The sequence below is a fragment of the Hipposideros armiger genome, unplaced genomic scaffold, assembly GCF_001890085.2.
Source record: "Hipposideros armiger isolate ML-2016 unplaced genomic scaffold, ASM189008v1 scaffold_195, whole genome shotgun sequence".
Classification (NCBI taxonomy): Eukaryota; Metazoa; Chordata; class Mammalia; order Chiroptera; family Hipposideridae; genus Hipposideros; species Hipposideros armiger.
This window is the reverse complement of record NW_017731545.1, coordinates 140,362-157,589: the sequence shown is the minus strand read 5'-3', so window position 1 is coordinate 157,589 and position 17,228 is coordinate 140,362. Positions and strand designations below refer to the sequence as shown.

Genomic DNA, 17,228 nt, shown 5'->3' with positions numbered 1-17,228 from the left:
CAGGAATGTTTGTTTTATTGGCTACCTTCCCAGTGCCTAGAAGACTACTCCGTACGTAGCAAATAGTTAAGATTTATTGAATGAAATAGTTGCTCAAAAGTTCTGAAAGAAAAAAATTTTTTGGGGCTTAGAATTTTATACTCAACAAAGTTGTCAAATATAAAGACAGAATGGATTCAGTGAATTATCTTCCATTTACTTTTTTTTTAGGAAAAGTCATTTAAGATGGCAAAATGACTTAGGAAATAAATGGAAAAGTAGAACCCAGGAGTCCAAACAAAAAAATTCCTGGATAACAACCGTCGTAGCAAGTGGCCTATGTTTAAAGGGATCATCATTGACCTCTAAAGACTACTCCATTCAGTAGAATAAGAAGCTGCAATTCCTTAATAAATAGAAAATAAAATCTTCTCAAAAAACAAAAAGAAGAAGCTCTAGGGAAAACAACAGCATATATAAGTCATAATCCAAAAAAGAAGCAAAACAACCTGTGAAATGCTAGAATGTAAGAAAAGTGACTGATTTTATCATTAGGATTGTTGTCCTTTAAGTGGCATAAGGAATACTGGGACAACAAACCCCTGGAGAAAAATGTAACATTACCTGACTCAAACTTGAATAATATTTACATTATTACAACTGTGTAAATAATCTTTATTAGTTTTCAACTTTCAGAATTAACTTTGAGACAAAAGACATAATTATGGTTCTAGGTAGGCATGCAAATTTTACCAACCTTGATAATATAAAAATAAAAGTATAGCTGATCAAAACTGGTAGAAAGGTAGTAAAATTCTCATTCTAAGAAATGGGAATTGAGAGATACTGGCTAAAATTGACACATCAACAACAAAAAGCTTGAAAGGAAAGGTTAAAGCAGTTACCTCTGAAGAATAGGTCTCGGCTTAGAGAGTATAGGAAACTTATTTGTTATAAGCTCTTTAGATTAAGATTTTTTTTAACATGCAATATTACCCTTTGATTAAAAAAAGCTGTACCTGTTATTTTACTTGTGCCCAAGATAAATGTGTCGTCGTCACTCTTTTAGAGACACTTACGCCCATCAGCCCCTCTTATGTCTACCTGGGCTGGACTGTTTACATGGAATGCGATATGTGAGTTAGGGACAATGCCACTCTAGACCACGCTACCTCAACAAAGTTTCATATATTTCAAACTTTTCCTTGGTCTGTTAACATTTAGACAGTAAATGAAGATTAAATTCAAGAAAGGTCTCTTGGGGTAGTCACTTAAAAAAAACACACACTCACAGAGAGACCTCAGGACATCAAATTTGTATTAGCATTATTTTAGCCAGTGCTTTCTTCATCCAGATTTATTTCCTTTCTGATCTTTATGGTTTTCATCTAAGCAAGCTACCAAAATACATTAACCTCTGATTTTACATAGGCTGTCAAGTTAGGATACAAAAAGCATATAAACATTTACAAGTACCTTATATGGTTTATAACCATATAAACATTTATGACCTTATAATTTTATGATGCAAGAAAGGGGGCACAGGTAAGAAAAACAAATAAATTACAATCTAAAGAGTTACATACAACACTTCGTTTGATTATTTATTAAAATCCACAAGAAGAGTGAAAGGAATGTTAGTAAGCCTTTATAAACAATCGTGAACACATCTGACAGTGTTCTCTTCAATTCCTGGTCACAACCCCAACTTAAGAGGCACTGGAGACAGCTAGCTTCTTCAAATGATCCATGAACACCTGCAAGCTAACGTCGTCAGTTAGGATAGGTGCTCCCGTTTCCTGCAATGTAATAGTAAAGGTTTACCGGCAGGTATCTTACAAACTGTTTAGAATTCATGAATTATTAAGGATTCAGAACATTCACAAGTGTTGTCCCTTCTGCTGGTGAGTACGCCTGCCAACCCCATCCTCTGCCTAGCTAACTAACTATTTCAACTGAAGCATAAATTCCTCACAAAACCCTTCCCTGACCACTGAGCTCAGGCAATCCCTGCCACTAGACAGTTCTGAGCATATCCTCTTCTACCTCCCCGCTCTCCACAGCTCTGAGGACTCATCCAGAGTCTGGCTTCCCACCCGGTATAAGCTCCTGGAGGCCTGTACACCCTTCCTCCTACCACTCTGCCACAGCACCTAGCCAGGTGCTCTTAAACGGTCTGCTTACAACAGAAGCTTGATAATGGCATATTCACAAATGAGTGAAACATATCTCCACTGAACAGGTGGGTAATTGTACTATCAGAAAATGCTTATAATTTATATAATGTTAAGGGAAAGAAATGAACAGAAATCTCGATTTCTCAAATTTGTAAAATAAAAAAAAACAAAGGAAGAAAAAAAAGATATAGATGACATACACGTTATATTGCCTAGCAAGATGCCAAAAATAGTTAACTCTAGATAGTAGCACTATAGGCAATTTTAATTTTCTTTCTTACTCTTTTTTTACATATTTAAATTTCCTAAAATAAAATTGTACTACTACTATAAATAGAAAAAAGAAAGTGTGATTAAAATGTTATATGAAGACTTCTGGGAGGAAGGAGTAGATGTACTTTTCCCTTTTTTTTTCACTAGGTACAACTAAAAACCCTGGACATTTTACATAAAACAAACATAAGAAGACACTGAAAGGTAGAGAGAAGACAGCAGGCAAACTAGGGGCCCTGGGACCCAAGGAGAAACACAGTGGTGAGTTCCCTGGGTTTTCTTTATGCCTCATACATCCCAGACTTGGATCTAAATAAGCTGGCAAATGGTCACTAAGCATAGACAAAAACAACTTTCTCTAGCCAAAGAACCAGGACAGTCCAGCAAGACAGTAACAAGGGACCCCAACAAACCCACCAGGGCAATGTCAGAGAAGGCCTAGTGTCAGGAATTTCACCCCCATGATAAGAAGTCACCTAACCCCTTCGGTATCAGTAGAGACCCTTAGGGGAGGCAGTCATAAGATGTACCCCCACATGGCAATAAGATGTCCCTCCCCCACCCACTGGGGTAGTGTCAGAAGAGGTCTAGTGGAAATGCAGCACTTTCACCGTCACCCAACAGTAACAAGGCCATCTCCACAGCTGGATCAGTAGAAACTAGGTGGGGAGCTGAAACCCCCATCCCCACCCAGCAGTAACAAGGAATCACACCAACCTCAGGTGCCAATACAGGCCAATGGAAAACCTGGACTTCTATCTCCATCTGGCAGTAATAAAACAATGTCTTCCCCTGTCCCACTCCTCCCCTGCCAGAGCTGCATGACAAAAAGCCAACTAAAACAGCTTTAAATAGACCCAGTCTGATAACAAATATGAAACTGTCCATGTTTCAATAAAAAAACACTTGTCAGACCAAGAGCCAAGATCTCAAAGTGAATGAAAAAAGAGAGTCAACAGATGTTAACATCATGTTGATAACAATGTCAGAATTATCTGACACAGACCTTAAACTAGCCACAATAAAAATGCTTCAATGAGCAATAACACACACACCTGAAAAAAAAGAAATAATACAAAGCCTCAGAAGAGAAAAACAAAGTCTCAGGAAAGAAGTAGAAGATATAAAAAAGAACCAAATGAAAATTTTGTAACTAAAAAATACAGCAACAAATAAAAAGCTCAGCATATGAGCTCAATAGCAGAAAGGGAACAGAGAAAATCAGTAAACTAGAAGACAAAATAATACAAATTACCCAACTAAAGAACAGAAAAAAAATAAACGGAAAAAAGAATGTAGGGCCTCTGAGACATGTAAAAGTACAAAAGACCTAACAATCGTGTCACTGGGGTCCCAGAGAGAAAGGAAAAAGAAGGCAGGCTGAAAAAGTATTCAAAGAAATAATGGCTGAGAACTACCCAATTTCTGGCAAGAGACATAAGTATACAGGATCAAGAAGATGAGCAAATTCCAAAGAAATCCACACCAAAACACACGATACTTTAACTTTTGAAAACAAACAAAAAATGTTGAAAGCAGCCAGAGAAAAATGACATCTCATCCACAGGGACAAAATAAGCATGACAATGAATTTCCATATAGACCACAGAAGGCAGAAAAGTGGGAAAATATTTTTTAACTGCCTAAAAAAGGAATGTCACTAGAATCCTATATCCAGAGAAAATATCCTTCATGAATAAAGGGGAAATCAAGAATTTCAAGTGAAGGAAAACTAAGAATCAATCTATCACCAGCAGACCTATCCTCAAAACATGGCTAAAGGAAATCTCTAAACAGAAAGGAAATGATAAAAGGAAACTTGGAGTACCAAGAAAGAATAAAGAACAAAGTAAGTAAAAATGTAGATAAATGTAATAGGTTTCCCACCTTTTCTTGAGATTTATAAATTGTTTCATGGTTAAAGAAAAACTGTAACTGATGTATGTAGAGGAAATATTTACCACAATTATATTATAAATGAGGCAGGGTAAAGTGACATAAAGGGGTGGTAAGTTTTGTACATGTCAAAAAGACAATGCCACAGGTGATTCCGAGACCCTACCCCACACAACTTACAGGCCTCCCCCCCAAGCAGTTTCCAGTGGCTTTTCCATACAAATGGCCTATCTTGGCTCCTGCTGCAGATTTTTCTAAAATCTCTCAAAGGCTCACAAATCCCAAACAAGCAGCATCTGGCCTCAGTGTGCCCCACACCTCTTGCTAAGCAGCCCCAAGCCTGGCACTGGTAGTATGAGCCTTGGTCCTCAGCTTAGCCTCTCTCCGAGGCACCTCCAAGCACAGCGTCGGTGGAAGACATCTGCACATTGCTTTGTGGCTCATACTAACTGGCCCCATGGGGCAGGGCACAAGCAGAAGCTGAACTTGGTCTGTGGTGGGGCACTTGCAGGAGGTCCCAGGGCCAGCATGCCTACTAGGAGCACCACTCGGCTACCTCCACAGACGACATACCCAAAGGGCTGATTGGGCAGGTACCAGAGTCCTGCTAAAGCAAATTCTGCTCCGTAGGGTCAGACCATGCACAACTGCTCCTCCACTGGAGTCACGACCAGTCCTCACCACAAATCAGCCTGAGGGTCAATCCCTCCCACTGATGTGCAAACAGCAACCAATGTTCAACTACAACAGGAGGGCACACACAACCCACATAAGGGACAAGCTTGGAGCACCTAGCTCATGTGACCAGGAAGGCTGTACCACTGGGCCCCATAGCACACCTACTACATAAGGCCACTCTACCAAGGCCGGGAGACACAGCAGTGCTACCTAATACATAGAAACAAACATAGGGAAGCAGCCAAAATGGGGAGACAAAAAAATATGTCCCAGACAAAGGAACAGAACAAAGCTCCAGAAAAAGACGAAAACAAAATGGAGACAAGCAATCTACAGAATTCAAAATACTAGTTATAGGATGCTCAATGATCTCAGGGAGAATTTCAACAAAAAGATAGGAAACATAAAAATGGAGATAGAAACATAAAAAAGAATCAGTCGGAAATGAAGAATACAATAACTGAAATAAAGAATACATTAGAGGCCGGCCGAGTGGCTCAGTTGGTTAATAATGTGAGCTCTGAGCAACAGAGTCGCTGGTTCAATTCCCACATGGGCCAGTGAGCTGCACCAGAGCTGAGCTGCCACTAAGCTGCCAACAGGAGGCAGCATGGCTCAGCTGGTGAGAGCACATGCTCCTAACAACAAGGTTTCTGGTTCGACTCCTGCATGGGATGGTAGGCTATGCCCACCCACAACTAAGATTGAACAAGGCCCCTTGAACTGAGCGGCAGCGAGCAGCCAACAGGTGGCCAGATGACAACTGGACTTGGAGCTGAGCTAGTTATGCCCTCCACAGCTAAGACTGAAGGACAAAACTTGTCTGTTCCCCTTCCCCAATTCCCCAATAAAATCTTTAAAAAAAAGAATTTCAAACTACCAAAAAAAAGAATACATTAGAGGGAACCAACAGATTAGATGAAGCATGGGATCAAATCAGCTGTTTAGAAAATAGGTAGCAGGAAACACCTAATCAGAACAGCAAAAAGAATTTTAAAAAATGAGGATAGTTTAAGGGGCTGCTGGGACAACATCAAGCATGCTGACATTCACATCACAGGGGTACCAGAAGAAGAGAGCAGATATATGACAGAAAACTTCCCTAACTTGGCAAAGGAAATAGACATATGAGCCCAAGCGGTGCAGAGTCCCAAACAAGAAGAACCCAAAGAGGCCCACACCAAGACACATCATAATTAAAATGCCAAAGGTTAAAGACAAAGAGAAAATCTTAAAAGCAACAAGAGAAAGGCAGTTAGTTACCTACAAGGGAGCTTCCATAAGACTGTCAGCTGATTTCTCAACAGAAACTTTGCAGGCCAGAAGGGATTGGCAAGAAATATTGAAAGTGATAAAAAGCAAGGGACAACCAAGATTACTCTACCCAGCAAACCTATCATTTAGAATCGAGGGACAGATAAAGAGCTTCCCAGACAAGAAAAAGCTAAAGGAGTTCATCACACTAAACCAGTTATTACAAGAAATGTTAAGGGGACTTCTTTAAGAAGAAAAAAATGATAAAAAATATGGATAATAAAATGGCAAAAACTACATATCAACAATTTCTTTCTATGTAAATGGATTAAGTGCTCCAAACAAAAGGCACAGGGGTGGCTGAATGGATAAGAAAACAAAACCTTTACATACACTGCCTACAAGAGACTCAATTCAGATTGAAAGACACAAATAGACTAAAATCAAAGAAATGGGAAAAGATTATTTTGTGAAAATGGAAACAAACGAAAAAAGCTGGGGTAACAAAACTTATACCAGACAAAATAGACTTTAAAACAAAGGCTATAACAAGAGACGAAGGATCCAGTAATCCCACTTCCAGTTATTTGAAGAAACCCAAAACACTACTTCAAAGGGATGTGTGCATGCATATGTTCACTGCAGCATTATTTACAATAGCCAAGACATGGAGGCAACCTGGGTGTCCTTTAATGGATAAATGGATAAAGAAGAGGTGGTAATACAATGGAATATTACTCAGTCATAAAAAAGAATGAAATCTTGCCATCTGCAACAACATGGATGAACCTGGAAGTATTGTGCTGACCAGAGTAAGTCAGAGAAAGAGAAATGCCATATGATTTCACTTATATGTAGAATCTAAAGAACAAAATAAACGAACAACAAAATAGAAACAAACTCATAGGTAATACAGAGAACATGTTGATGGATGCCAGATGGGAGAGGCACTAAGGTGGTTGGTGAAAAAAGTAAAGGGATTAAGAAGTACAAATTGGTAGTTCTGAAATAATCATGGGTATAAAAAGTAAAGCCTAGGGAATATAGTTAATAACACAGTAATAACTATGAATAGTGCAAGGTTAAGTACTAGACTATTCAGGGGGATTACTTTGTAAATTATATAAATGTCTAACCACTATGCTATATACCTGAAACTATTGTAAAGTAATACTGAATGTCAACTGTAATTGAAAAATTTTAAAAAGAGGAGAAAAAGGTGAATGGGAATAAGAGATTAAAAAATAAATAAAAAAGAAAACACCAGTAAACTGAGAAGCTATGCATATATAATATAATGCTCTACACGCTAGAGCAGCGGTCGGCAAACTTTTGAGGCAGAACAGCCTCCAGGGGTCAGCAAACTGCGGCTCACGAGCCACATGGGGCTCTTTGGATACATACATGTGGCTATGAAGTAAAATTGAAAATGAAAATAAAACTATCATAGTTTCATTTATAATATTACTTAAAATTTTCCTTATTTGTAAAAACATATGTATGGCTCTCAAATAATTTTTAAATTGTTGTGAGGGACAGGATTGGCTCTTCCAGGGGTAGGCAAACTTTTAAGATGGAATGTACCCAAAGAGCCACACATGGCTTGCAAGCTGCAGTTTGCCGACCCCTGATCTAGAACAACCAGGAGTAACCACTAAATAAAGCTACACAGAGAGACACACTAAAAAACACTATAGACAAGCTAAAATGGAATTCTCAAAAATGTGCAAGTAATTCACAGGGAGGCAGTAAAAACAGAAAACAAAAAATAAAATGGCAGACTTAAGCCCTAATATATCAACAATTACATTAAACATAAATAGTCCAAATATATCAATTATAAGAGTTTAGTAGAGTAGATTAAAAACCATGACACAAGTATGTGCTGTCTATAAGACATTCACTTCAAATATAATGCTAGAAGAGAATGAAAGTTAAAGGATGGAAAGAGATGTATCATGCAAACAAAATGACCAGAAACAGAGGGAGACATTACATAATGAATGATATAAGGTCAACCCACCAAGAAGACATAGCAATTCTAAATGTGTATGCAACAAACAACAGAACTGCAAAATCATATGAACAAAAACTGATAGAACTCAAAAGAGAAATAGACAATTAGAATTGGAAACATTAAAACCCTTTCTCAACAATTGATAGAACAACTAGACAGACAAATCAGCAGGGATATATAAGAACTCTACATTATCAACTCACAGAATTTAATGAATATTTATATAACACTCTATCCAACAACAGCAGAATACACATTCAAGTGACTGTGGAACATATGCCAAGATAGACCATATTCTAGGCCACAAAACAAACTTCAATAAATTTATAAGAACTGAAGTCATACAAAGTATATTCTCCAACCATAATGGAATCAAAATAGAAATTAATAGCAGGTAATAATGAAATCTCCAAATACTTGGAAACTAAGCAACATTTCTAACCCAAGAGTTGAAGAGGAACTCTCAAGGGAATTTTAAAAATATATATGAAATTGAATGAAAATAAAAATAAAACACATCAACACCTGTGGGACATAGCCAAAGCAATGCCGAGAAGGTTATTAACAGCACTAAATGCATACACTGGAGAAGACAAAAGTCTCAAATCAGTATAATCTAAGTCCCCACTTTAAGAACTTAGAAGTGAGTAAAATAAACCTAAAGCAAGCAGAAGAAAGAAAATAATAAAGATTGGAGCAGAAATCAATGCAATTGAAAATAGACAACAGAACAAGAAAAGGAAATAAAAGGTATTCATATTGGAAAGGAAGAAATAAACACTTGCTACTTGAAGATGACATGATTGCCTATGTAGAAAATCCCAGGGGATCTACAAAAAAAACCCCAGAAGTAATAAGTGACTCAGTAAAGTCACAGGATAAAGATAAACATAAGAAAATCAATTGTATTTCTATGTATTAGAAATGAACACTTGGACACTAAAATTAAAATTACAATACCATTAACAATCACTAAAACAAAAAACGTAAAAATATACAACACTGAAGAAAGAAATCAAAACAGATTTAATAGATGGAGAGACATACTGAGTTCATGGATTAGAAGGCTCAATATAAAGATGTTAATTCTCTCTAATTGATATAGAGGTTTAATGCAATTACCTCAAAATCCCAACAAAATTTTTTAAAAATATAGACAAGATTATTCTAAAATTCATATGTAAAAGTAAAGGAACTAGAATAGCTAAGACAATTTTGAAAAAGAAAAATAAAATGGGAGAAATCAGTCTATCTGATTTCAAGACAGCTGTAGTCATCAGGGCTGTGTGGTATTAGTAGGCGGACAGAAACACAGTTCAATAGAACAGAGCTAAAAAACCCAGAAATGGACTCACACAAATATGCCCATCTAATCTTTGACAAAGATACAAAAGTAATTCAGTGGCAAAAGATAGCCTTTTTCAACAAATGGCACAGGAGCAATTAGACATCCATATGCAAAAAAATAAAGCTATGCCTCCTATCTTACACAAAAGTTAATTTAAAATGGATCATGGACTAAAATATAAACATAAAAGTAGAAAAACAAACACAGATCTTTGGGATCTACAGCTAGGCAAAGAGTTGTTACATTGACACCAACAGCATAATCCATAAAAGGAAATATTTATGAAGTGGGCTTCATAAAAATTAAAAACGTGCCGGCTGAGTGGCTCAGTTGGTTAAGAGCTCGCTCAAAGTTTTGAGCTCTGAGCAACAGTGGTTTGAGCCACTGAGCTGCCAACAGGTGGCAGGATGGCTCAGCTAAAAAAAAAAAAGTAATAAATAAATAAAAACGTGTGCTCTGCAAAAGATCCTGTGAAGAGGCTATACAGATAAGCTACAAGAGAAAATATACACAAATCACATATCCAACAAAAGACTAGCATCGTGAGTATATAAAGAACTCAAAACTCAACAGTAAAAAATCAAATAATCCAATTAAAGCATGGAAAAAAGACAGAGATTTCATTGAAGAAAATGTGCAGATGGAAAAGAAGCGCCTGATGTAAATTAAAACCACAGTGTTATATCACTACACACCTATCAGAATAGCTAAACTAAAAATAAGGACAAGACCAAATGCTGCCAAGGATGGAGGAAATGATCCTTCATACACTGATAGTGGGGATGTAGAAGGATAGTCACTCTGGTTAAAAGTGTGGAGGTGTCTCAGACTAACCATGTAACTACAGAAGACCAAGCAAATGTGTTCTTGGGCATTCATTTCAGAGAAATGAAGACTTATGTTTATAAGAAACATGTGCATGAATATTTAAAGCAGCTTTTTTCCTAATAGTCAGAAACTGTAAACAACTCAGATATCCTTCAATGGGTGAATGATTAAACAATTGTGGTACACTTATACCATTGAATACTATTGGGTTGTCAGAAAAGTCATGACACATTTTTGCAATGAAAAACATAGAAAAATACATCATGACTTTTCCAACAACCCAATACTTGGCAAGTAAAAAGAAACAAATTATTAATACATACCACAACCTGGAAGAATTTCTAGATAATTATTCTGAGGGGGAAAAAAGCCAATCCCAAAGATTATGTACCATGTGATTTCATACATACAACATTCTTGATGAAAAAATTATAGAACTGGAGAACAGATTAGCAGTTGCCAGGCATTAAGGAAGGGGTAGAGGCAGGAGGAAAGTGCAACATGAAAGATTCTTGTGGTGATAGAAACGTGCATCTTGACTCTATCAACATCAATATCCTGACTGTGATACTGCATTACAGTTTTGCAAGACATCACCATTGGGGGAACTGGGTAAAGGGTATAAGGGATCTCTGTATTATTTCTTACAACTACATATAAATTTACAATTACCTCAAAAAAAGTTTAAAAAATGTTGTAAGAAAATAGAATGATTCATTTGAGAGAGACATAAATGGTAGGAATAATTAGATAAAGAAAGAATCAGAGGCTGAAAAGAGACAGACCCAATGGCAAGCAGGTGTAGATGTTTTTGCCCTGCCCTCCTGGGAGACAGAAAAGAAGAGGGGGAGGGCTTGGGGCAATGCTGCTGTGGCTATGAGGCAAATAGAGGCCATGCTACGATGTTCTGTCCTCTGGCCTGAACCTGTCATATTATGCTATGCATTGCCGAAGGGGATCCACTAGGTGGCCACCCCCCAACCCCAAGCTATGTTCAAAGATTTTTTTCCCAGCAAAATACCCATGTTATTCTGTCTGTGGGCCAAAAAGAATCCAATTTGTAATAAAGTTTTTAAAAAAGTAGCCTGGTTTTCTCCCCAAATACCTGACAATTTCTTACCTGTCCCCAAGCATACAGGTTATTGTGTGTCTGAGATGGGTTCACTTTGGATAAAAGGAATCGAGCCTTAAAAAAAAAAAATACAAAGAATAAAAGTGGCATTGGTATTAGTACACTAGGAAAAAAGATTTTACATTTCTTTTGTTAAATTAGAAAGTCTTTACTGCACAGGAACCCATGTCTTTAACTTAAGCCCAATACTTTCCATTTGCTAGGATTCCAGAAACATGAAATATGTATTTTATTTTGGCAATTCCCTACTTTTACATTAATATATTTTGACCACTCATTTAAAAATAAGTCATATTTGGATGTTTATCTGTATGCAAATTTATGTCACTAAATAAAATATTAACCATGCTGTTTGGATTTATAGCCATAAAAATGTAACATGAAAACAACTGAATGCCAGAGCTAGAATTGAGCTCACTCACTTGACTGCCTCCATGCTCTGTGTTAATGTAACGTGGCATTGGGAAGCGCGCTTGCAGAATTTCTTCAGCGTCATCCAGTGGTGCCTGCAGAAGGTGCTTGAAGTTTTCATACTCAGGCATGTCCTGGTACCCAGCTTTACGCCACTGGGCTATAGTCTACACCAAAACAAAAAAACCAAAACTATTGTGGAAACACTGAAACAACATCCTTTTTTGACAACTCTGACTTTCTAAGACTAATCTCTGCCACACGCCCAGAATTTGTTTCCAGTGAAGAAGTCTTATGTCAAGAACAAGTTTCAGAGGGTAACATAGTGGAGCTGACTAGAAGTATGAGTAAGCAAAGAGGTGCACCCAGGACACCCCCAACTACCCAGTTCTCCCAGAAGTGTCAGAGTCATCAGTCATACCTCTTCTTTTCTAACTGTAAATACCAACTAAATAAAACACCATGGGCTCCCTTCCTTTCCACTTTCACTGCCATCACTTGGTCTAGTCCCTCATTTCCTTACACCCGGCAGGGAAAGGGATTTGTGGGCTGACTCCATAGAATCCATTCCCCCTTCTCTTTCCTATCAGCACACGCTGCATAGCCTCTTCCAGTGCACAGCAGAGTCACAGACACCTGGTGGGATTGACTCCATCTCTATCCCCTGCTCCTCTGGGCTCTGAGTAGGGATATTCTTAGTGGGGGAGTATTTTATAGTATATAAAAACTATAAGAATCAAAGTATGTGACTTAGTAATGAGAAGACAGCAGACTGTCTCCCCAACTAGGCTAAACACTTTATACCTCATTCCTTCTTTTATTCCCATCAGCAACTGGTCTAGGAAATATCTTGAACACACAAGAAATAAAAAATACTTGTTGACTGATTAATATATCTTTATAAATAAGCTGAAGTGTTTTCTTTCACATGTAGACTTAATGTGATACCAGAAAGAGAATTCTCTTTAGATGTTTTTTACTGCAGCCTGTTCTCCCTTCTCAGTTTCCAATACCATTTCCTAGATCTTAATTTTTTGTGACTGGTGGCATAGAGGAAATGACCATAAGCTCACTTGGGTCTAAGAGTTCTTAAGAACATCAACAGCCAGTGGACTTAAGGCTTTTAAAGTGAGAATGATGTCATAGTCTTTGTTATTAGAACCAATCACAGAAAGTGCTCAATAAACGTGTAAATGAATAGGGCTGTGGTCAGAGATGAGCTGAAGGCAAATAACGCTATGTTGTGATTGTTGTTCCTAAAAGGAACCAGTGGGAACAGCAGCTGGTCACCAATGGCTCTTGCTCTAGGACCATTACTGATGGCATATTGTCTGTGGGCAAGTGGCTAGCTGAAAAAAGTTTAAAGTTCTAAAATGCCTATTAGTATTAGAAAACGAATTCTTTCTATGAAGAGAATTCTGAAACACAATTTATATCTTTTCAGGACATTGAAAATAACTCCTAAAGTATAGACACTAGAAAGTCAAGTCAGTCACCAAAGCAATTTACTACAGGAATATAAAATAGAAGAAAAATATATCACTAAATATAATAATCAATTAAAGGATTTGCTTCAGAGGAGCCATTCCCTTTTTTAGGGCATAAACCTCTTTAAGAAATGGACTCTACCCTGAAAGCCATCCACAGCCACAGACCCAGCACAAGGCTCACTGTGCCACATCATTTTAAAAACAAACTGTAGTAGTCCCAAACACATACATGAGTGTTTACTAGTAACTCTAACATAACTCTGAATGGGTAGTAGTGTGTATAAAAAGTTTACTGAGGAAAAGTAACTGATCTTGCCTGACAACTCAGAAAGCAATAAATTATAGTGATTTAAAAGGACCACTCAAGATTTACTTAAAGCAAATATTCTTAAAATTACTAATATACAAATACCCCAGGGATCTGAAGAGAAATTTTATTCACTAGAATAAAAGACACTGTACTCATTATAATAAACTGTGGGTTTTCTAAGCCCAGATTCTAGTTTCAAACGCATAAAAATCTAAATTAAGAAGTGAAAACAATGTAAGAAAAGAAATTAATAATATCATCTTACCTCACCAAGATAAATCACAATTTGGAAGAAAGTATCCATCAGCAAAATTCTGTCAGCTAGAATGCTGCTGCTGTCCAATAGTACTGGCTGAAGAAAAAAGGAGAGGGTGTTGGTCTTCCCTCTTTTCCCCACATGGCCAGAACAGCTACAAGCTCTTTACAAATGGTGCCAGGCATGGTGGCTCTTCCCCCTTTCATGTCACATTCCCACTTTATGCCTCCTGACTCAACAGTTCTAAGTTTCAACTTTGTAGAACTAAGGGGACCCAAATAATCACTCATCTTTTGGGAAGGAAGATTAATGACATCTTTTGATCTAGGAATCAAAAGTTACTACAAATATTCTCAGTTTCATGCTAGAAATGTATTTTATCTATTAGAGAGACACATTCTCTCAAATCTATTGCTGTAGATGACAGATAACAGGTATGCATATAAGAAAAAGTACATCTTTTAATACAAGTTTTGAAAGTTTACTACAAAATGTATTTTTATGATTTGTATTTCCATAATAAAAGTAACTTATACTCAGTACAAAAAAATTGAACCCAAGTACAACAAATATTGATAGTTTGGCTTATTTCCATATAGTTTTTAATTCTTGTAGGTTATTTAGAAAACATAATTTAGAAAAGTTTCTATTTTGATTTTTTTATGTAACATTTTTTTAACAAAGTATTATTTTAAACTCCAAATTTCATTTCTACAATTAATTTGTGACAAGAGCTTCATTGTCTTTTTTTTTTTTTTAAGATTTTATTGGGAAATTGGGGGAGGGGAACAGCGCTGCGGAATTGGGGGAAGGGGAACAGACAAGTTGCTGTCGTTTTGTTCTTCAGTCTAGTTGTGGAGGACGTCGCTTCACTGGTCCATGGTGGTATTATCATTGCGCTCTTCCCAGGTGAGGCAGATCGGTCGCCGGCCTCTGGACGGCCGCTCACGGTGGCTCTTGGAAGCTCACACTGGCTGCCGGCCACTCATGGTAGCTTATGGCAGTCCACTGCAGCTTCACTGCAGCCTACACTGTTGCCAGCGACTCCCGGCAGCCCACCTCCAGGTCAAGCTGTTGTTCACCATTTTAGCTGTAGAGGGCAGTGTCAATGGCCCCCATGTGGGATCCGAACCGGGGCCCTGCTGCTCAGAGCTGGCGTCCCAAGCCAGCTCTAACCAACGCTCCACTCGGAAGGCCCTTCATGTAACATTTTTACATAAGGATTTATCTATTTTAGTATGTTACATGAACTTTGTGAATATTTACTAGATTACTTATTTTGCTACTATTGAGCATTTGGATTGTTTTCTAATTTTCTATTTTAATAGTTCATTTACTATTTCTTTGGACAAAGTTTTTTCTGTATATGAGTATTTTCTTCAGATACAATAAAAGATATGAAATTACTGGGTCAAAGTAATTACTATACAGACTCCAAGTTTTCTTTTTTTACAGTTTTGCTAGAAAAAAACAATATACAGAGGGTGCCAAAAAAATCTATACGCATTTTAAGGAAAACTGTATTATTATAAAACTGTAATACTCAATATACACCAATAATAAAAGATGAATACAAGTCACGTTTGACTACTGCAATTACAAGAGGTGCTCAAAGTGGTTACCATCAGCATCCAGACACTTCTGATTACGGCGAACTACTGCCTGAGCAACATTAACCAAACTGTCTACTTGTATACATTTTTTTGGCATCCTTGATATATTAGATGATTCCAATTCTGAGAAAAGCAGTCATTAAAGCCTTACCTCTGGTGGTCCATGGAACGAATAGGAGTAGAGAATAGGCTGGATCATGATGAGGGACTGGGTTAGATCCTGTCGGGCAAAATGGTGTCTGTAATATGATGACTCATCAGGACTATTGTTAAATACTTGAAGAAATGGAGATCTTCTAAGATGGAACATGAACTGCATTAACAAAGAAAAAAAGACAAAAACATATAGCTGTAACCTTCTTAGATACCCAGAAAATAGACTTGCCTTAGATCTCTGAAACAGGAGACCCCAGACTTTAAGAAAATGGCCTCTGAGTTCATTAACTAGAAAGTAAATGGTGCAACATTTATGGATATCTCAAATAGAAGAGTTCTTTAAAAACAAATTAAAAAAAGAAAGTAAATGGTGGTACCAGGGGCTGGAATAAGTGGGAAACAAAAAGTTGCTGTTAAATGGGTATAACATTTTAGTTTAGCAAGATGAAAAAGTTCTAAAGATGTGTTGTATAGCAATGTGAATATACCTAACACTACTGAAAAGTACATTTAAACTTGGTTAAGATGGTAAAATTTATATTTTTTACCACGATTAGAAAATTTAAAAAATTATTTTAACAGTTGGGGGAGGGGAGAGCCTCTGGGTAGGTCACAGCTTCCACATGAAATGGGAAAGGCAAAGAAGAGTTTATTTCTGAAGTCATGGGTCCAGGTTTCAGAGACAGCATGTCTGCTCTCAAAGTGATCATAGTCCAGTGAGGGAAGGGACACTTGGGGCAGCGTGTTAGGAGCCTGGTACAGGCAAGTACTGCTACAGTGGGGTGGGGGTACAAGACTTCCCAAAGCCACTGGAGTCTGTATGATGTTCACAAGGAGGCCAGAAGGCCGGAGGAGAGGGGACTCCAGGCATAGTAACAGCAGATGAGAAGTTAAGATAGCTCATACACAGGCTAGTCTGCTGGAGTGAGGGGTGTAAAGGAGAGAGGGACAAGATGCTGCTGCTGGAAAGATATGTTCTTTACCCTGAGGATTAGGTGGAGGGGACTTTCAGCCTACTCCAAAGAGGTGCCAAAACATGGAAATGAGCTGCCTTGAGAAGTATAAAGCTTCCCGAGGTTCCACATATTGAAGCATAGATTCCTAAATAATAATCATGGCTGATATTTAATGTATCCTATGTGCAAGGCATAAAGCACTTGACAAGAATAATTTAATCCTTACAAAAGGCCCACGAGGTAGGTTCTCTTACCATCCCTAGTTTACACATCAGGCAACTGAGGAGTAGGCAATTTGCCCAAGGCCACCTGCTACTGAGTGGCAGAGCCAGACTCTAATCTAGGCTGTGGCTCTTTTCTTTTTTTTAAGATTTTTATTGGGGAATTGGGGTAAGGGGCACAGGTGAACAGGCAAGTTGCTGTCCTTTTGTTCTTCAGTCTAGTTGTGGAGGAC

General features: G+C 37.7%; 1 protein-coding gene across 3 annotated transcripts in view; it reads right to left on the bottom strand.

The window, feature by feature from the left end:
• Positions 1-633: 633 nt before the first annotated feature.
• The window catches only part of SEC23B (SEC23 homolog B, COPII component), a 45,742-nt gene continuing 29,147 nt past the window's right edge, over positions 634-17,228 (bottom strand). For 2 of the 3 annotated variants that reach the window (XM_019653130.1, XM_019653131.1), the window contains exons 16-20: positions 15,814-15,975; positions 14,059-14,145; positions 12,005-12,160; positions 11,571-11,636; positions 1,281-1,778 (exon numbers count right to left, since the gene is read on the bottom strand). In XM_019653130.1, the coding sequence (XP_019508675.1) occupies positions 1,689-1,778; positions 11,571-11,636; positions 12,005-12,160; positions 14,059-14,145; positions 15,814-15,975 (561 nt within the window). In that variant the 3' untranslated portion in view covers positions 1,281-1,688. Of the gene's footprint in view, positions 1,779-11,570; positions 11,637-12,004; positions 12,161-14,058; positions 14,146-15,813; positions 15,976-17,228 lie in introns of all 3 variants that reach the window. The other variant, XM_019653132.1, reaches the window with a different exon arrangement.